Here is a 20,422-nt window from a genome sequence, read left to right as displayed (position 1 = left end):
TCAGCAGGGTGGGAATCCAGCTACAGCGAAACCCTCGGGCTCTGTGGGTAAACTGAGGCGAGACGCTGTCCTTGCTGCCCGCGGGAGAGCGATCCCGAAGGGCAGGGACGGCGAGAGGGCTCAGACACAGGGAGGAGTTCTCAAAGGGCTCTCCGACATCCTTCCCTCGGGAGAGCAGCGGCTCCGCTCCCGCCGCAGCCGAATCTGGTGAGGAAGAGGAGGCACGTTCGGATGTCTCTCGCCGCCCCCCCGTGCGCAGATCCAGAGTAGGGGCAAACACCCGCCGCGGTCTCCGCTGCCTCCCGAGGGGCTCCGAGCAGCGGTGCCCGGGGCGTGCGGGCGCGGCTGCGGCGGGAGCCGGGGAGGAGGAGGAGGAGGAGGGAGCGGGCCCAGTGCCCGCCGAGCCCGGCCGTCCCTCTCCGCCGCTTCCTTTAGGTGGCACCGCTCCTCCAGGAATGAGCGCCCGGCCCCGCGCAGCCCTGCCCGGGCCGCGGCCGCACCGCGGGGGCTCCGCCGCGCTCCGCACCGTCGGAGCGGCCCCTCCTCCCCTCGCCAGCCCGTGCCCGGCTCCCCCGTCCTCCCGCTCACTCCTCCAGCCAGTAAATCCGATCTAGGCTGATTCCTCTCACGTCAAACCACATGATCCCATAAAACATTCATCGCCTCTCCATCCCCGCTCGCTCGCCGCTCGCTCCCGGGATCCAGCGCAGCCGGCTCCGCTCCCCGCCGGGATCCGCCGCAGCCCCGGCCCCGTGCGTGCGGCGGGCGGGCGGGCGGAGCGAGCAGGAGGCAGCGAGGCAGGCGAGGCGAGGCGAGGCAGGGAGGGGGAGCCTCGCCTGGATGCTGACTCCAGCTCGGGGGCTGCTCATTCCCCCGATGAGCGAGGGCACCGGGAGCGCCCCCCCCTCCCCGTGCGCCGCCGCTCCCCGCTCGGGCTGAAGTTTGGCTCCGGGATCTGCCCTGCTTTCCCAAGGATTGTACCGCTGCCGCTCCACTTTGCGCCTCCAGACGTGCCTTCCCCGACCCCTAAGATGAAGAGGGCGATAGCTGAAGGTACGTGCGCCCCGGTGTCCGTCCGCCGCCGCGGCTCCCCCGGGCAGGGCACGGCGGCCGCGGCCCCAACTCCGCCCGGCGCCGGGAACTTCCCTCGCCGCAACTTTTCTCCCCCGTGGGGTCCTCGGGAGCGCCCAAGGTGCCATGAGGAGAAGCGGGGCCGGGAGAGGCGGCGGGGAGGGCGCGGGGGGAGCGGAGCGGAGGCGAGGCCGGAGGGGGAGCGAGCCCCGGGCACGGCTCGGCTCCAGCCGCGAGCACGGCAGCGGCAGGGAACGAGGGCAGAGAGATGGTGGAAAGGGAGCAGCGGGCTAAGCCCCCTCCAGCCGCCGCCCAGCCTGCCTTGGCTCAGATCGGCCTTGGGGTGACCGGGCGAAGTTGGTGCCTCCGGGGGAAGCGCGTCCGCATCCTGCACCCCGCATCCCGCGGTGGAGGGGCCGGGACGGGCGGCAGAGGGGATGGGGCAGCCCGGCTTGCCTCGCTCGCAGCCCCGGCCCCGCTGCCCGAGCCCGTCCCGCTCGCGGAGCCGCCGCACGGGGAAGTTCCCGGAGGCTCCGGGGGCTCCGCAGGGTTCCGGGGTGCGGCGGGGGCTCCCCCCAGAGCTCATGGTCCCGCCGGCCGCTTTGTGCTCGGAGCCAGAGGCTGGGAAGGGCTGGGATGCGGGGCTGGACCCCCTTTCCTTTCGCCAGGAGACAGGCACGGAGCTCGCAGCCTGGCACGGCCGGACTCTGCCCGAACCTTTCCCATGCTCTTCGGCGATAACCTTCGCTTCCCGGCCCCGTGTGCGGGCTGGGGCTGGGCAGGGCTGGCACAGGGGCCGGGGCTGCGGCGCCTCCCGGAGCTCCCCGGTCCCGCCGTGCTGTGGCCGCTTGCGCGGGCTCCGGAGGCACCGGGAAGCGGCCCCAGTTTGGAGGGACACGGTGCCGGGCTCAGCCCGCTGGAGCAGCAGCGTGTGCCGCCCAGGTGTGCTCGCTGGGAGCCAGCCCAGGTTTGCAGTTTGAACGGGAGGGATCAGCCCATGGTGGAGCTCCCGGGCTGGCCGGGGGAGGTTCGGGCGTGCGGAGCCTCTGCCCGCTCTGACTCTGCTCTGTGCCGTCTCCAGCTTCGCTTCCCGTTCCCGTCAGCGACACAGATATCATTCTCTTTCCCTTTCTATTTTGGAGGGCACTCTGGCTGATTTATTTGTGACGATCAAAGGACACATCCGAGCTGTGATCCATCCCGCACACTGCCTCCTCGAGAGGCTTTGTGTCGATGTGAAACGCGAAATGGCCAATTTATTGCTGTTTGGGGAACACCTCGGGAGCGGGCTCGGCTCTGGCAGCTTCGCCCCGGCCCGGAGGGGATGCTGAGAGCGGAGCCTCCATTTGTCGGGGCTGCCGTGGGTGTGAGTCCGGGGCTCGGTGCCTGCTCGGCCGGTGCGGGCTGTGCCCGGGGCTCGGTGCTCCCTCGGCCAGTACCAGGCTGTGCCCGGGGCTCGGTGCCCGCTGTGCCGGTGCGGGCTGTGCCCGGGGCTCGGTGCCTGCTCGGCCGGTGCCAGGCTGTGCCCGGGGCTCTCTGTCAGAGCCGGGCAGGGCTGGGTGTGCCCGATCCCCTCGCTCCATCCCCGCTGCTGCAGCGCTGCTCTCCCCACGCACCCACACTCGCGGCTGCCGCCAGCACCGTGTGGAACAACACAGGGGATAATGAAATATAAAAACTGTGTTACAACGGCTTTATTTATAGAACAAGGCTTGGAGGAGTTCGGGGTTGAATTATTTGCTTTTTTGCTGCAGTTTATGAATTGCTCCTGTGAGAGGCTGCCTTGCTGGCAGGTTTGGCTGGAAAGTCCTCACGAACCTGGGGGATTCTGTTTAGCTGAGTGTCCATCCTGCTGGATCTGGACTACATTTCCCACTGTGGGCTGCCAGGATGCTTCAAGTGCCTTGTAAGCCAGAAATAGCCACCAGGGGCAGTTGGACAGGCAGAGCTTTCCCTGTTCTCAGCACTTGCTGCCTTATTAACACGATTCATTTTTACTGAAAACGGGCTTTCTATGCTTATTCTTTTTTTTTCTTTAACCCGAATACAAACCCCTGTAATATGAGAACCTACATCAACATCACCCATGGGAGAGCAGCTCTTTTTTTTCTTCTTGAGAGAAGACACCATTCATTGCATTATTCTGTATTTCCTTTCTTTATAATGTAAATTTTTTATCACGGGCCCGCTGCATTTTCTGGGCTTTGTCCCCCGTTTCCCAGCTGGTGGCACAGAGCTCAGACCTGTATTCCATGGGCCCATCAAGGGCTGTGTTTGGAGAGGTTTTCTAGGGAGGAATGTGCTTCAAGAGGAATTTTAGGGCAGAAAGGTGGAGGTGCTGTTGCACCACTCGGAGCCTGGGTGTTGAACCGGTGCAGACATCGCTGTTCCCTGCTGGATCTGGGATGTTTTCCCAGACAAAGCTGGGCCAGAGGAGGAGTTAATGAGAAGCAGTGAGAAGTGTGGAGGGCTGTGGGCAGCACGTGAATTCCCTCAATGCTCAGGAGCTCCAGGCTGGGCTGGGAAAACCTCCCGGGAGCCTGGTGTGTCCATAAAGGAGTGAAAGGAGAGGGAGTGGCTGCTGGGAAGGAGCAAGGGAACATTTGGCACACAGCATCTCTCTCTGCTCTGCCCTGCTCCCTGCCCTGCTATGCAAGGGCAGGACAGTGGCTGTGGCTCCATCCACTCTTCCTGTGGAGCTGGAAGCTGGCAAGGGCCACGGGGATGCCCAACTGAGATCCCACATTCCCTGTGCCTGCTGCCACAGGCCCTGGATAATCTTCTTCTGACCCCATCAATGACTTGGGCCTCAGCTTTCCAAAGGAACAACCAGAATCCAGCAGCACAGATGGGAATTTTCCACCTTTCATCTCAGAAGCAGCGAGGAGCCTGTGAGCTGGGGGCAGGGCAGGGGAAGATGCTCTGAGGCTGCTGCACTCCTGCACACACAGCCTTGATCAGCTCTGCAGAGCCCACCCAGCCCTGCACAGCTCTGCCCAGCCCTGCACAGCCCTGATGCCTGAGGGCAATAGGGCTTCCCTTCCCTTCCCTTCCCTTCCCTTCCCTCCTTCCCTTCCCTTCCTTCCCTTCCCTTCCCTTCCCTTCCCCCCTTCCCTTCCCTTCCCTTCCCTTCCCTTCCCTTCCCTTCCCTTCCCTTCCCTTCCCTTCCCTTCCCTTCCCTTCCCTTCCCTTCCACCAGAATTCACCTGCAGGGCCCAGGGAGGAGCTGCTCCCTCCAGGCTCAGGTGTTTGTTTGTCCTCTTCCCCTTGGATTTGCAATGCTCTCTGCTGCTGTCACCTTCAGTGAGACACATCTCCGAGTGCCAGGCACCTCTTTGGATGTTCCTCAAGAGATTTTTCTCTTTCTGCAGGAGGCACAGCCCCCGGGGAACAAGGAGCACCCACCCTGCAGCACTGCACAGGGGCTGGCACAGGCAGCATCTCAGCCTGGGGCCTGCCAGGGCTGGGACTGAGATTCTGGGCGTGCTTATCCCTCCCGGCAGTTTCTGGGAGGGCCTGTCCCTCCTGGCCATGTGGGCAGCTCTGTGATGTGTCCCAGACCAGCTGGAGCTGTTTGGGATTTGTGATGAAAAGGGTGTCAGGGCTCTCCCATCACAGCGCTGTGGGAGGGAGCAGTGAGGCTGCTGAGACAAAAATTCCACCTTCTCCTCCCCTTTCCTGCTGTGGCTGCAACTCCTGGAGGTTTCCAGAGGCTGAGGGAAAAGGGGACAATTGTACTGAAAAGTCTTAATCAGCTGAAAGAGGCTGAGGGTGGATCCTGCTGTGCTCACGCAGAGGTGCTGGGGGAATTCGTGCAGAGTTTGCTCAAATGTGCAAACTCACCCCAGCCTGAGCTGTGTGTGCCTGGCACTGCTGGGACACAGGGAATGGGCTCTGGGGGGGCTGCTCCCCCTCTGTGGGGTGTTCAGAGGGGTGTGGGGGCTCAGGGCAGGTGACAGGCTGGTTCCCTTGGGCTGGGGACAGCTCTTGGCCAGGCCCTGCCTGTGGGCAGGGCACAGCTGTGGGGTGGGACAGACAGACAGAGCACAGCTGTGGTGTGGGACTGGCAGGCACAGCTGTGGTGTGGGACAGGAGAGCACAGCTGTGGTGTGGCACAGGCAGGGCACAGCTGTGGTTGGCACAGAAGAGCAGAGCTGTGGTGTGGCACAGACAGAGCACATCTGTGGTGTGGCACAGACAGAGCACATCTCATGGTGTGGCACAGGCAGGGTACAGCTGTGGTGTGGCACAGGCAGGGCATAGCTGTGGTTGGCACAGACAGAGCAGAGCACAGCTGTGGTTGGCACAGAAGAGCACAGCTGTGGTGTGGGACAGACAGAGCACATCTGTGGTGTGGCAGCTCTATGGGACAGACAGAGCACAGCTGTGGTGTGGCACAGACAGAGCACAGCTGTGGTGTGGGACAGGAGAGCACATCTGTGGTGTGGCACAGCCCCTGCCCTGCCTGCTTTGCTCTGGAAGTTCTCCTGGAAGGCCTCTGGAGTCTGCTCTTGTTTCTGCCCTCCTGGTACCCTTGCCCAGGTCACTGAGCCTTTCTGTGATGTACTCTTAGCTCTTCCAGCCCTGTCCTCACAGAGTGATGCTGAGTTCTGTCCCAGGGGACCCAGGGGATGCTAAACTGAGCCCAGAGCTGAGTGTGGAGCTGAGCAGCCCCTGGTCACCTCCTCAGCAGTGCCACAGTGGCAGTGACAGACTGATGATGCCCTGAGGGCTGCTGCTGCATCCACAGCAGGTTTTTGTCTCTGGGCTGGCCCACCTTCCTCCCACCCTTCACTCTGCAGATTTCACAGCATTTATTGTCCCTCTCCTGGAACCAGGAGATCAGCAGAGCACTTGAGTTTTATTTGGAATCCTCCCTGGTTGTCAAGGAAAGCAGAAACACTCCACAAGCACATGCAAAGCATCCAGGAGACTGGAAACAAAGCAACACAAACACTCCAGTGCTGGGGGTTTGTAGTTCAGTTTCTGGAGAGCTCAGCAGTTTGAGGCATCACCCTGATGGCTCTCAAGGAGCAGTGCTGGCTCCTGTCTGCAGGGCTCAGGCAAGCCAGGCTCACAATGTCTGCTTTCATGAAATCATGGGATATTTTGGATGTTATAATCTGGATACACCTGGAGGGATCTAAAGAACCTCTTGCTCAAAGCACAGCTGGTTTCACAGCCAGATCTGGCTGCTCAGGGGCTTGGATGTCTTCCCAAGGATGGAGATGCCCTGTGCCCTTCCACAGCCTGGGTGGCAGCCCAAGCCCTTTGTCACCTGGCCTAGGGACACCTCCCTGTCCCTTTGGTGGCCTGGGGATGCCTGGCTCTGTCCCTGGCTCTGTCCCTGTTCTGTCCCTGGCTGGGGCAGGAGTGATGGGGAACTTTGTGCTGGCTCCCTGTGAGGTCAGAGCAGGTGCTGGGGAGGTATCAAAGAGGGGTAAAAGCAGAGATGACAGCCAGGTGCCATGGCAGGGACACTCAGGACGGCAGCAGGGACACTCAGAGTGGCAGCAGGGACACTCAGGATGGCAGCGGGGACAATCAGGATGGCAGTGGGACACTCAGGGTTGCAGTGGGACACTCAGGATGGCGGCAGGGACACTCAAGGTTGCAGTGGGACACTCAGGGTGACAATGGGACACTCAGGGTGGCAGTGGGACACTCAAGGTGGCAATGGGACACCCAGGGTGGCAGCAGACCCTTGCAGACGTTGTCCTGTGCCCATGTTTGCTGTGTGGCTGCTCCTGGAGGAGCCCCTGGCCTGGTTCCAGCCCCCCAGGCTGCTGTCCCTCATCAATGGTAATTACACACAGCTCCCCTGGGGCTCTGCAGCCCTCAGATGCCCCCTGTGCTGCCACCCTGCAGGGACAGGGACCTCTCTGGGGACACACGGAGCTGGCCAGACCCCAGAGCCCTGCAGGTGCTGGGGGAGGCTCCAGAATGGGGCCATTGCACCCCAGCTCAGCTCTGTGGGGATTGCTCTGTCCAGGCTTTGGAAAGCCCTAGTGATGGAGCCTTGCTGGCCTTGCCCAGTACAGGAGCTGATGGAAAAGCCTCTCCTGATGTCTGACCTGAAGCTCCCAGGCTTGGAGCAGCTCTTGGCTGTGGCTCCTTGCACTGTCACCTGGCACACCAAGGTGTGCTTTGCTCTGCCATTCTTTCAGCTGCCCTGGAAATCTCCCTTCACCTTCTCTCTGCCCAGCCCAACCATCATAATTCCCTCTGCCTGACCCTGCAGGACATACTGGGACCTATATGAGGAATTAGGAATTGTTCCCTGGCAGGGTGGGCAGGCCCTGGCAGAGCTGTGGCTGCCCCTGGATCCCTGGCAGTGCCCAAGGCCAGGTTGGACATTGGGGCTTTGAGCAGCCTGGTACAAGGGCTGGACATCACCTCCTTCTTCCTTCCAGGAGCTGCACCCTGAGAGCCTCCAAACCCTTTTGGTGCTTGTTGGCTGGAGCTGACTCCCAGGAACCTCCTTGTCCAGCATTTCTGTCCTTGACCCATGCTCTGAGAGCCTTTAATGTCAGCTGTGCTCTGATCCCACCGCACCTGCAATTCCACAGGAGAGCAGAGGGATCCAGAGGGAGGCTCAGGGCCTGGATGGGAGTTTCCATCCCAGCTTTTCTCCTGCCTGGATGGAGTTTCTAGCCCATCCCAGCTTTTCTCCTGCCTGGATGGAATTTCCAGCCCAGCCCAGCCCAGCCCAGCTTTTCCCGGTCCCGCTGGAGCTGGCCCGGTTCCCTCCCTGGCTCCGGCAGCCCTGGTGCCTCTCCAGCGCTCTGTGCTTTGTTTTCTCTCTCCGTGCTGCACCTTCTGCTGGAAACAAAGGGATGTTTGCATTCCAGCGCGACGCTTCCCATTCCTCCCTGAGTGCAGGGGATAATTACAGTGCCTCGCACTAATTGATCCCTTATTAGTGCTAATTGTGATTTACGTGGTGCTTTAGGAAGGGGCATTTCTGTGGCAGGAGTGATGCTCTAATGTCACACTTGTGATGTGTCACCTCATCTCCCGTGAGCTGCTCGTGGGGGAAGCGGGCTCACTTTTATTTTTTTGTTAAAAACCAATCTTTTGCAAGAACCATCTGGCTGCTAAATTCTCCTCCCGGAGCTGTGCGGTTTGCAGGGAGTTCATTTGCGTCTTTAGCTACTAAAGAGGAAGTAAAAGTGACTGATTAGTCTGAGACTGGGACCGTTCACATCAAAGTGACAGATTTTGCGAGCTGGATTTGGGGAAGTGTTTAAAACTGGTGTGTTTTCATTAAATTTTGAAGTCTGTGGGCAGAAGTGCGCTCTGGGCGCTGCAGCTCAGGCTCAGCCCTGCACCCTGGGTTCTCCTGTCACTGTGAATTGTGGGGCTGCTCAAATTTCCCTCTGCTTGTTTGATGACTTTAAATATTGATTTAATTGTGCCTCTTTCTTAAGGCTGTGAGTGATGGTGGGAGCCATGGACAATGATCCCTGAGCACAACACAGCCACGTGCTCTGGGAGAGGGGAGCTCAGCCTGGCTCTCAGCACAGGGGAGAGAGAAAGGAAAATCCTGTGGAACCCCCCAGTTCAGCTTTCCCTGCTCCCATGGGGGTTTGCAGGGATGTGCCAGGAGCTGCTGGCCAGGCTGGGCTCTCCAAAGCCCTTTGGGGGTGCTGGGGTAAGGCTGGCAGGGCTCCACACTCTCCTCTGTGCAGAGGGGTTGTTGGAAAGCCTCAGAGCAAATCCAGAGTTTGGGAATGTGGGATTTGTCTGTGCAGAGAGAAATGGGCAGTGGGAGCCAGCAGGACCTGTGGGACTTGCACTGCAAGGATCTGGAGGGACAGGACACAGGAATGGCTCCAAACTGAGGGAGGGTGGGTCTAGAGTGGATATCAGGGGAGATGTTTCCCTGCTCAGAGTGCCCAGAGCAGCTGGGGCTGCCCCTGGATCCCTGGCAGTGCCCAAGGCCAGGCTGGGCATTGGGGCTGGGAGCAGCCTGGGACAGTGGGAGGTGTCACTGCCATGGCTGGGGTGGCACTGGATGGGCTTTAAGGTCCCTTCCAACCCAGCCGTTCTGGGATTGCACATCCCTGGGGCACTGGCATGTTTTCAGAGCAGTGGGAGCTGTGCTGTCCCTCTCCCCGTGCCCAGGCTCCTTCCCAAGCACAGATCCTGATGGATCTGGCCCTGATCAATGCTCTGTGGCCGTGCAAACACGGTTAGCATTGGCTTTACACTAGAGGGCTGTCTGTCCCTTTCCCTTTGAGAGCAGCCCTTGTGCCGGGATCTCAGTTTGATCCCGGGGTGGGGAGGCTGCAGGCTGGGGTGTGGGCTCAGCTCTGCTCTCTGTGCTGCTCTGCCCGGGCCCTCTGGAGCTGTTTCTGGTCAAGTGGAGCTCTCTGTCTCTGCAGCCTGTCCAGAAGCAGCAGTTTCCACACAGGATTCCTTCCCATCCTGTTCTTCCAGGTCCCTTTTGCTGTCAGCAGTGGGGCACTCTGTAGCACAGGGGTGCTCTGGGTTCCCAGGAGTGTGGTGGCATCTCCTGCCTCTGCCCTGGTGAGGATCTGCAGCCCTGAACATCTGCACACCCAGCTTGGGCTGACAGACAGGAATTGCTCTGGAAATGGCTCTGGGGGCTGGAGGAGCCTTCAGTGTCCCAGGGCTGAAAGAGATTTGGTGTGGGAATCCACAAAATCAGAGGGTTTTGGGAAAGTTGCAAAAGGCAGGCTTCAGAGACAGCAGAACTGTGACTGGAGCTGAGCAGCAGCCATGAGATAGATCAGCAGAAAAATTATTTAAACTGTAGAAAAGCAAAGACAAATAGAACAATGGTCTGTGTATTAATGCTTGTCTAGAAGAACTCCCTAAGCTACAGAAAAGTTTATCTAGTGAGATATTAGGAAGTTTGAAGTTTAATAATGGAGCTCTGTGCATTGTGTTTTAAGGCTCACAAGCAGGTGTTGTATTGGAAATAAACAAGCATTGTTTAACCAAAGGTACGTGTGCTTGTAGTGGTTGGACAGAACTACTGTCAATGTGCTTTTGCTTTGTGTGATTGGGCAAAAAACTTATAAAGTGAGTTGTAACATTAAATTCTTTGTCTGCTGCTTAAGATGTGAGCTGGTGGCATCTTCCCATTGTCATCACCATGGAATGAGACTGATGCTGGAGAATAAAACAGCTCAAGACACATTCCCAGCAGTCCTGTCCTGTTTGTGATTTGTAAATTTCCCCCTACCAGTGCCATTTGGCAGCTCCTGTGTCGTTATAGGACACAAAATAAAACGATGTGGACACACAACTCTCCAAGGTAGAAAAGAGTGGGTTTAATTTCTGACTCCAACATTTATAGTTTTCCAAGAGTGACAGTGGATTGGAGGGTGACAGTGCCACCTCTCCAGTGACACTGGTCAAACCAACAGTCCATCAACTTTCTCCTCCTCCATAAAAGAATGCAAAACAATGAGTTATTTACATAAAGTGTGTGAGAAAGTTCACTACAAGAATGTCAACATCAGAAGGCTTAGAAAATCTTAAAAAAACCAGGGTGACACTCAAGTGCAGAGGGTGGTTCTCTGGCACAAGTTGTTTTAGGAGCTCCAGGCACTCCTCTCCCTCCCTCAGTTTGTCCCTGATGTGTCCTGAGGGGTGAATGATGGTGGTGCTGAGGTCTGAGGGGTGTCACTGACCCCAGGGATGGTGGTGGGACACTGCTGGCTGTGGGGACAGGTGTTGGGCTCTGGGAGGGGCTGGGGGTGGTGCTGGCCCAGGATTGTGTCCAGTCCCTGTCCCCTTCTCTGCCAGCCAGGGAGAGACATTTGTTCCAGTGGCACCATAAATGACCCCGAGCTGCCTTGGGGAGCCTTTCCCTGCCCATGGTGTTTCATGGGAAATGCTTTGCTTTCTCTGTGTTTATTTTTGGCTTTCCTAGAGTTTCTCAAGGCTTACAGGTAATCCTGAGCTTTGGGGTGGCCAGCTGGGCTGCAGGGACAGAGTCTGCCTGAGAACACCAGGTTTGCCATTTCCTGGGGAGCCTGGGTGTGCTGGGAGCTTGGAAAAGTTTAACCTGGGGACACCTGGGGCAGGTGCAGAGTGCTTTGGATGGAGACACAGCTGGGCCAGGGGAATGTCCCTGCCCATGGCAGGGGTAGCACTGGATGAGCTTTAAGGTCCCTCCCAAGCCAAACCATTCCAGGAGTCTGTGATCCTGTTTTTATAGTCACGAGGATCCCCCAGCCCAGTCTGTGCCTGCTCCAGCCCTGTTCCCTCCCAGCTTCAGGTGCCACCCAAGGGAGCTTCTGGGTGCTGAGCTGTGGTTTCCTGGTTTCACCTGCATTTCTGGGCGTTCTAACCTGCATTTCTGAGTTCTAACCTGCATTTCTGTGTTCCAACCTGCTCCTCTCCTCCTGAAATCAAGGCCTCAGCATGGCCCATGTGAGCCCATGACTCCCTTGCTGTGACATTTGTGTCCAGCCCTGCTCCTGAAGCCCCCCCTGAGGCTGGGGTGGGAGCCCTGCTGTGACAGCCCCCAAAGCTCTGTGGGATGTCTGGGTGTGTCCCACCCCTCTGCAGGTGTGGGATGTGAGCATTGGGGCTGTGCTGGCCCTGGGTCACCCTGTGGGACAGGGACAGGGCCAGCCCTGCTGTGCAGACCATGGTTTAGTGGCAGAGGGGCCAGCAACCCCCCAGCACCTCCCCTTTGTGTGCCAGAGCATGAGGCCCTCCTGATAATCCCTGCCAGCTCATCCCAGCCTGTGTGCCTGCTGAGGAGGGGACACCAGGCTCTGAGTGCCCCTGCTCGGGGTGAATGTCCCCAGGGGTGACCTGGTGCCCCGTGGCACTGCAGGGACAGTGAAGCAGCTGCTCTAAACCAGAAGCTAAAATGCCCTGGGAGCCCTCCCTGCTCAGGGCTGGTGTTTGCTGTGCTCTCTAACCCAGAGAGATCCAGAGTGAAAGGTGTGAGCCCAGCACTTGGCATGGGCACAGAGAGGATGATATTGGTATCACCAATATTGCAGACAGGACATGCCTGGGCTTGTCTGGCCCTGCTGCTGAACCAAATAGCAGCAACTGTGGTGTCTCACCCCACAGACACTTTTGGCTGGTGGGTGTGTGGTGTTTCACCCCACAGACACTTTTGGCTGGTGGGTGTGTGGTGTTTCACCCCACAGACACTTTTGGCTGGTGGGTGTGTGGTGTTTCACCCCACAGACACTTTTGCCTGGCTGGGTGCTGCACTGGGCCTGTGGGGACAAGGCCAGGCCTGCAGGAGCTCTGGTGGTGCTGGGATGGAGCTTTCCCCCATAACAGGGGCTGCTCCTCAGGTTTCTCTCTGTGGAGAAGCTTTAAGGGGATGGTGAAGGAGAGGAGTCGGTTCTGATGGAGGGTTTGGATCCAGAGCTTTATTCTGGCCCACAGGCCTCTGAATGCAGCACCAGCTCCAACAGAACTCCCTGAGCCTGTGGTTGCTGCTCCTTTAACCCCAGGGAGAGGGGCAGGGAAGGGGCAGGGAGCCACCAAGGAGGGACAGGAGGGGAGGGACAAAGGGACAAAGTGACAAAGGACACCTGGATGGCCCAGTGCCCCCCAGGGGTAGAAGGCATCCTTTGGATCTGCCAATCACTCGATGCCCTTCTGGAATGCCAGGATTGACAGACAGTGCTGGGAGGGGAAAGGAGAGGTGACTGACACACCTGGGAGGGAATCTTAGGGGAGAGACCTAGGGCTCTGAGGTAAACCCTGAAATCACACTGCAATGGGAAGGGATGGTGGAACCAGGGCTCTAATGGCACAGGAATTGTCACCGTGCTGGGAACCAGAACCTGCTGGGTGTGCAGAGAGGACAAAGAGTGAGCAGGGATTGCCAGGGCACCCACAGCTCCTGGGACAGAGCCCCAGCCAGGTGCCCTGGGAGGAGCAGGGATAGGCACAACCCCTGGCCAGGCCAGTACAGCCCCTGGAGACCAGTGTGGAAAAAAATCACAGAGCAGGGACATGGCAGGGGGGGACACTGGTATTGGGTGTGTGACACTGGGGCTGGCTGTGTGACATTGTTCCTCCCCCTGTGAGCTACCCCAGGGGCTCTCCCTGTGCTCTGGGAGCCTCAGGCTGAGCCTCAGTGCTGTCCTTGCTCAGCCAGGGCCAGCCCTGCCCTCCTGGATCAGTTACTCAGGTGTGTGACCCCCCCAGGGGTGCCATGGGAGCTTTGGGCTCATCTGGGCTCTTTGGAGTTCTGCTGGGCAGGTTTCTGTGGCTTTGGGGCCTCCCTGGAGTGCTGCAGTCCCAAGGGCACCGTTGGAGCAGGTGTTGTGTCAGGAAATGCAGAGGTGGCTCCATGGCCCTCCACAAGGTGCATCCACGCTATCCCTCCTTGGGGACAAGGAGCTGGTGCTGGTGGCTCCATGGCCATCCACAAGGTGCATCCACACTGTCCCTCCCAGGGACAAGGAGGTGGTGCTGGTTTCCTCCTCCCTGCCCTGGGCTGCTCTGCAGAGGCAGGGCCACAGTGCTGTCCCTCACTGCCTGTGGCCCTTTGCTTTGCTCCCTCCCAGCACCAAAGGCCACTGTGGAGAGGCACAGAACTACGGAATTAGGGCTGGAAAAGATCTCCAAGATTATCAAATCCAACCTCTGACCAACACCCCTGGCCACCAAACCATATCCATACCATATTGTGAAGTGCCAGGTCTGCTCACTTTTTGAACACCTCCAGTTGATAAAAAAATCTCCAAACCACATTCCAAAGCAGCAAAACACAGGAGAAGCAATCAGATAATTATTGTTTTCATTGACTCCAGCTGTGACTCCAGCCTGTTCCAGGGCCTGACCACCCTTTGAATGAGGAAATTTTCCCTGATTTCCAGCCTGGAGCACCCTTGGAGTGCAGCCTGAGGCTGTTTCCTCTCTTCCACCTGCCCAGAGAGGTGCCTGGTGCCCCCAGAGCAGGTCCCTGAGCCCTGCTGGCACAGGTTGGCAGCAGCTCCTCCTGCCTGCCTGGCTCTCTGGAGCAGCACAGGGAATATGCAAATTTAACCTTTGCATTTTCTGTGCTGCTCTTTTCCTGGGAAATGTCACCAGGGGCACCAAGCTGGGATCGCCTGGCACTGGGGGAAAGAGCAGCAGTGGTGTGTGCCTGGCTCCTGGGTAGGATCCAGCGTGGGGCTGGCACCTCCAGGGAGGGCTCTGGGAGCTGCCCTGCCCTGATGTCTGCAGGGATGGTGTCTTGGTTTGGAAAGCCAGGAGTCTGCTGAGGAAGGCAGGAGCCTCCCCTGAAATGGAGAATGTAAACTTCCCCACCTCTCTGAATTGCTATAAATTTTAAATTAAGGGCTCTCAAGCAAAAATATGGGAGCAGGAAAAAACAGTTCTTTAATAGGGAAGGGAAAAAATAAAAAGATAAAATAACCAATGCAGTACACCAGAACAACAGTGACAGAGTCAGAACCCAGCCTGACACCCTGTGGGTCAGGCAGTTGGTGGCAGCACATTGGAATTGTGGCTCAGCCCTCCTGCAGTGTCAGGGGTGGTTCTGCTGGAGCAGGGATCCTGTAGAGAAGGATGGATTCTTCCTCTGAAGATCCAGTGGAAGGAGAGGCAGCTGCTGTTCCTCTGGGGAATCCAGTGGAGAAGCCATGCTGGTGTTCCAGAATCTCCAGATTATATCTGGGTAGGAATGCTTGGCTCCTCCCTCTGGGGTCACATCTCCCAATGGGATGCTGTAGTTCTTATCAGCCAATGGGGGACTGGAGCCAGAGGGAGGTTGTGTCCCTCATGTCCTCAAGGCTGGAGGAGGTGCCAGCTGTGCCACATCTCCTGCTCCTGCTGGGTGAGCCTTGGGAGGCAGTGCTGTGCTCCAGGGATGGATCCAGAGGCTGCTGCTGTGGCAGGAGGGAGCTCCCAGCTGGCAGTGGCTGATGGCACTGTCCCAGCTCAGCCCAGACTGAGGTGAAGGGCTGGGATTATTTCTGGGAAGCACCTGTAGGATAAACAAGAGGGGCTTGCAGTGGGGGCAGGACTGACTGACTGCAGGAGGGAGAGGAATTTCAGCACCAGAATAAGCAAGGCCTTTAATAACACCCCTGAAGGTGCTGCCATATTGGCTTTGTGGCTTTTGGCAGCCCCTGCCAGGGTGGATGTGCTGATCTCTAGACCATTCTCATGGAATAATTCCATAATTCCACTAAGGAGCAGCTGAGGGAGCTGGGAAGGGTCTGGAGCCCCAGGAGAGGCTGAGGGAGCTGGGCAGGGGCTCAGCCTGGAGCAAAGGAGGCTCAGGGTGCCCTTGTGGCTCTGCACAGCTCCTGACAGGAGGGGACAGCCGGGGGGTCGGGCTGTGCTCCAGGGAACAGGGACAGGAGCAGAGGGAACGGCCTCAGGCTGGGCCAGGGGAAGGACAGGGTGGATTTTGGGAACATTTCTAATCACTGAAAGGGTGGTCAGGCCCTGGCACAGCTGCCCAGGGCATGGTGGTTCCCCATTGCTGGAAAAGCTCAGGAAGCTGTGTGGGTGTGAGACATGGCTCTGTGCTGAACATGGTGCTGCTGGCTTGAGGGCTGGACTCAACAATCTCAGGGGTTTTGTCCAGGGTTTTTTTTTCCCTGTGGCTGTGCCAGCCCACAGGAATCACAGAACCCTGGAGCTGAGGGGCTGGGAGAACCCCCCAGGCTCTGTCCTGGGGCTGGGAGCAGGGCAGGGATGATGGGTTTCCATTGCTGGGCAACCTCAGAGCGCCTGGCCATGGCGGGGCCACTCAGGGGACACTGGGACAGGCTCCTGGGGACAAGAGGGAACAGAGCAGGGCCAGGCAAGCTCTGCAGGGTGTGGGGTTATTGACAGCCAAGGGAATGGCCCCAAAGGCACCTGGGGACTGGAGCATCACAGCAGGGGCTGATGGGGAACATTCCTTGCCCAGCACTCACAGGAGCAAGGCCTGGGATGGCCATGGGAATTTCTGGTGGTGATGGCACAGGATTTCCTGGTGATATCCATGGGATTTCCTGGTGATAGCCATAGGATTTTCTGGTGATAGCCATGGGATTTTCTGGTGATAGCTATAGGATTTTCCTGGGCCTATCCATAGGAAACAGGGAGAACCAGGCCAGCTTTTTAATACCTGAGAGAAGAGCCTCATCCCAAAGATGAGAGGAAAATTTATGCCTGTTTTCATGTGAACCATTTTAAGGAGCATCTTTAGGCTGTGTGGCAGGTGGGAATGGCCGAGGCCCCATTTATTTATTCTTTACTCAGAGGCTGGGCAGGCCCTGGCAAAGGGTGCCCAGAGCAGTTGGGGCTGCCCCTGGATCCCTGGCAGTGCCCAAGGCCAGGCTGGACATTGGGACACCCTGGGACAGTGGGAGGTGCCCCTGCCATGGCAGGGGTGGGAAGGGATGAGCTTTAAGGTCCCTCCCAACCCAAACCAGTCTGGGATTCTGTGATTCTGAGCTCTGGGGCAGAGCTGCTGCTTCCCAAATCCCTTCAGGAGCAAACGTGGGCTGCTGGTGCAGATGTGGAGTTGCCCCTGGCAAGGGAGGCAGCAGAGGGCTCAGAGGCACTGCCTGTTCTCCCAGCCAGGGATAAGCATGTCCTGGTGTAATTGCCTGGCTTATTTGGAAAAAAACCCTCTGTAGTTCCTAGAAATTCAATATTGAAAGCACTGAGTAGGACCCTCTGTGGATTAATTTTGAGGAGAGAAGAAGAATGAGGAATTTAATGCTCACTCTAATGAATGTCAATCTTCTCTCTTAATGAATAGGAATCACAGTTTGCTGCACATTGTTGGGAAATGAAAAGCATCCTAAGTTCCATTCACTTCCTTTTTTTTTCCCTTCCCCTTTCTTTCTTTTCTCCCCTCTTTGAGTGAGATAATGCTGTGCACAGCAGATGTGAACATTCATTTGTGAGCACCGAGGATTTTTATCTCTCCCTGTACAAGGCAAGGCTCTCCTTCAGCTGAGCTTTGTAAAATTTCCTGTACAATCCAAACACTGCTTCAGAGCTGGATCCTTCACAGCCAGCTGGGGTGGGGTTTTTCCCTTTTTCTTGGGCAAACCATCCTGAGAATGCAGAGCAGAGCTGGTGCTTGATGTGTTTGCTGCTCTCAGCCCTGGCTTTGCTGGTTGGAGTGGCAGAACTGAGGCTCTGGTGCTGCTGTCACCCTGCAAGGGACACAAAAGGACACCCACACCCCATGGCATCCCTTCCCTTGGCAGAGGGATGCCCAGGGGTGATGCCAGGGGGGGCTGCAGCAGCAGCTCTGGCTTTGGGAAGGTGCTGGGGCTGGCACAGGGCAGGACAGGGCTCCAGCCAGGACAGGGGAACTGCCCAGCACTGGGCCCCAGCTCCTGCCTCTGCCTGGGGATGGATGGATGGATGGATGGATGGATGGATGGATGGATGGATGGATGGATGGATGGATGGATGGCCCAGGGCCTCTGCAGCAGCATCACAGCACCCCCATTAGACCACAGCACCCCCACTGCAGCAGCACAGCCCCCCCATTGCAGCAGGGTTGGGGGTTCTGGGAGCAGCAGAGCCCTCTGAGTGCCAGGAGGCCCCTGGTTCCTGTACTGCTCCACGGCAGCTCCAGCCCTGGGGAGAGCCATGGGCCAGGGGAGCTCCTGGAACTGCTGAGGGGTCAGGGGATCCCCTGGAGCTTCTGAGTTCCTGGCTGAGGGCTCAGCCCAGCCAGCCTGGCCATCTGCCCTTCTCCACAGCGCTGTTTGGATCAGGGGTCACCTCAGACCCTGGGGACAGTCTGGGGTCACCCCAGCACGGGCCCTGGCACTGGAGACAGCTGCAGCAGCTGCTGGGGCTGCCAGAAGAAGGCTCCATGGCTTCTGGGGCTTTGGGAGGGACTTGGGGTGTGTATGGGGGCTTCGGGGTGTACACGGGGGGGATGAGTGGCTGTGGGAGAGGGAAGGGAACTCTGAGGAGCAGTGGGGCTGAGCTGAGGCCTGGCCCCATCCATCCCTCAGGAGTGGAGCCCAGGCAGCCCCTGGGGATGAAGTGAGGAGTGAGCAGAGCCTGCAGCACCTGAGGCAGGCTGGGATCAGTGTGAGAAACCCCAAACACTTGTTTTTTAAAATTTTAAAAGTTTAATGATAATAAAATGGTTATAAAAATAGCAATAGTTAGAGTAATGATAATTTGGACAATTTGGATTGGGACAATACGAGACAACAGAAACAAAGAGTTACGGACATCTGGGTAGCTTTTCTGGGCAACATAAGCCCGAAAAAGACCCACATTAACAGAGGATTAACCCTTAAAAACAACAGCCTGTTGCATATCCATACACCTCATCCATGATGCATAAATTCCATTCAAACACAGGATTCTGTCTGGGCAGTGTCAGCTTCTTCCTCTGAATCCTGTTGGCTCTTCATGGCTCAGCGAGGCAGGAAGAAGTTAGTTTCTCCTGATAATGGGGCAATAAATTCTCTTTCTCTGAAAGATTCAGGTGTCCTGTGGCTGCTATCTCTCTATGAGTCCTTTCTTTAAAAAAGAGTATTTTACATAGCATAGTTTCTATTTTAACATTATGTTATAACCTAAAACTATATTTAACACACTACTTAAGAGAATTAACACAGCATCACTTTCTAACACAACACATATAATATTCATTTCAATATTTGTAAATACAACTATAAAGTACACATTTTTGACAACCTGGATGCAGGTGAGGAGCAGGGCAGGGCTGCCTGTGGCCATGCTGTGGGATGTGGAGGGGAAGGGGCAGCCTGGCAGGCAGGGCTGTTCTGGCAGGGGCTTTCCCTGCTCTGTTCCCCTGTGCAGGTGGCTCCAGCTGAGCGGATGCTGGCTCACAGCCAGGGGAGTTTAGAGTTGCACTGTTTTAAAATATTTATTAATGTGAAGATGTCGTTAGCACTTAAGCCGAGGCAATACCGTAGAAGTCTTTTTGCTGGAGTGGAAGTTAGTGATGCTGAAAAGCCATTAAGCTGTAAATATAAACTATATTAAGTGCTCAGGAGCAACCTTAAATATCCCTCAGCTGGTGGCTGTGCCTGTGCAAGGCTGAGTGTCTGAGAGAGGATTATTCACAGAGATCTCTCGGTACAGGGCCTGCCTCTGCCCAGGGCCTGAGGGGATTTGCAGGTGAGATTTCCAGCTCAGGGATTGCTGTTCAGTGCCTGATATCCCCCAGAACCACAGGATGCCACGGGCAGGGACAAGAAGAGAGAGCATTCAACCCTGGCAGCCTGGCCTTGGGCACTGCCAGGGATGCAGGGGCAGCCCCAGCTGCTCTGGGCACCCTGTGCCCACCCTGCCAGGGAACAATTCCTAATTCCCAATATCCCATCCATCCCTGCCCTCTGGCAGTGGGAGCCATTCCCTGTGTCCTGTCCCTCTATCCCTCCATCCCAGGCCAGGCAGACACAATGAGCCCAGAGGAGGAGGCTGTGGCTGAGATCCTGGGGCGGGTGCTGTCCCTGGACAAGGCTCCAGGAACGGCAACAGAATTAGGAATTGCTGCTGCTTGTAAATCCAAAAGTCATTCAGCCACTGCTGAGGCTCCTGCCCATCCCCATGGGCTCCCTGCCCAGTCAGGATCAGCCCTGATCCTCGGCCCTGCCAGATCAGGAGCTGGGATTTTCTCAGAAAGGGCTGCCAGAGCTCAGGGAGTCGGTGACTGCAGGGCCCTGAGCCTTCTGTCCATCCCTCTGCTCACAGGGACAGAACTGATGGGAGGTGGGTGCTGCTGACCCTGTCCTGGGCTCTCTGGGGTCTGGCTCTGCCCCTCCAGTGTGTGCTCAGCATCCCCCAGGGCTGGGCAGCCCCTGAGCGCTCCTGTGCCTGGGTCCTGCTGCTGTGCCAGCTGTGCTCTGCTGCCCAGCTGTGCCCAGCCCTCTCAGTGTGGGTTCAGGGGAGGCCATGGATGCTCCAGGGGCTGGATCCAGGCTGGGAGAGCTGGGGGTGCTCACCTGGAGAGAAGAAGGCTCCAGGCAGAGCTCAGAGCCCCTTGCAGGAGAGCTGGAGAGGGACTGGGGACAAGGGATGGAGGGACAGGACACAGGGAATGGCTCCCAGTGCCAGAGGGCAGGGATGGATGGGATATTGGGAATGAGGAATTGTTCCCTGGAGGGTGGGCAGGCCCTGGCACAGGGTGCCCAGAGCAGCTGTGGCTGCCCCTGGATCCCTGGCAGTGCCCAAGGCCAGGCTGGATATTGGGACACTGGGACAGTGGGAGGTGTCCCTGCCATGACAGGGGTGGCACTGAATGAGCTGCAAGGTCTCTTCCAACTATTCCATAGCTAACAATTAACAATTCCGTGATTCTGTGATTCCATGGATTTTGTTAACCCCAGGAGCAGCCTGGCCATGCAGACCCTGCCTCCCTTGCTTCTGGACCCCC

The 20,422-nt window shown here is 57.6% G+C and overlaps 1 protein-coding gene across 1 annotated transcript in view; it reads left to right on the top strand.

The window, feature by feature from the left end:
- Positions 1 to 509: 509 nt before the first annotated feature.
- The window catches only part of RTN4R (reticulon 4 receptor), an 87,630-nt gene continuing 67,717 nt past the window's right edge, over positions 510 to 20,422 (top strand). The window contains exon 1 of the mRNA XM_064727093.1: positions 510 to 1,053. Coding sequence (XP_064583163.1) covers positions 1,032 to 1,053 — 22 coding nt within the window. The 5' untranslated portion in view covers positions 510 to 1,031. The remainder of the gene's footprint in view (positions 1,054 to 20,422) is intronic.

Source organism: Zonotrichia leucophrys, chromosome 15, assembly GCF_028769735.1.
Source record: "Zonotrichia leucophrys gambelii isolate GWCS_2022_RI chromosome 15, RI_Zleu_2.0, whole genome shotgun sequence".
NCBI lineage: Eukaryota > Metazoa > Chordata > Aves > Passeriformes > Passerellidae > Zonotrichia > Zonotrichia leucophrys.
Note: the sequence above shows the minus strand (reverse complement) of the source record. Positions and strands in the feature narration are given on the sequence as shown.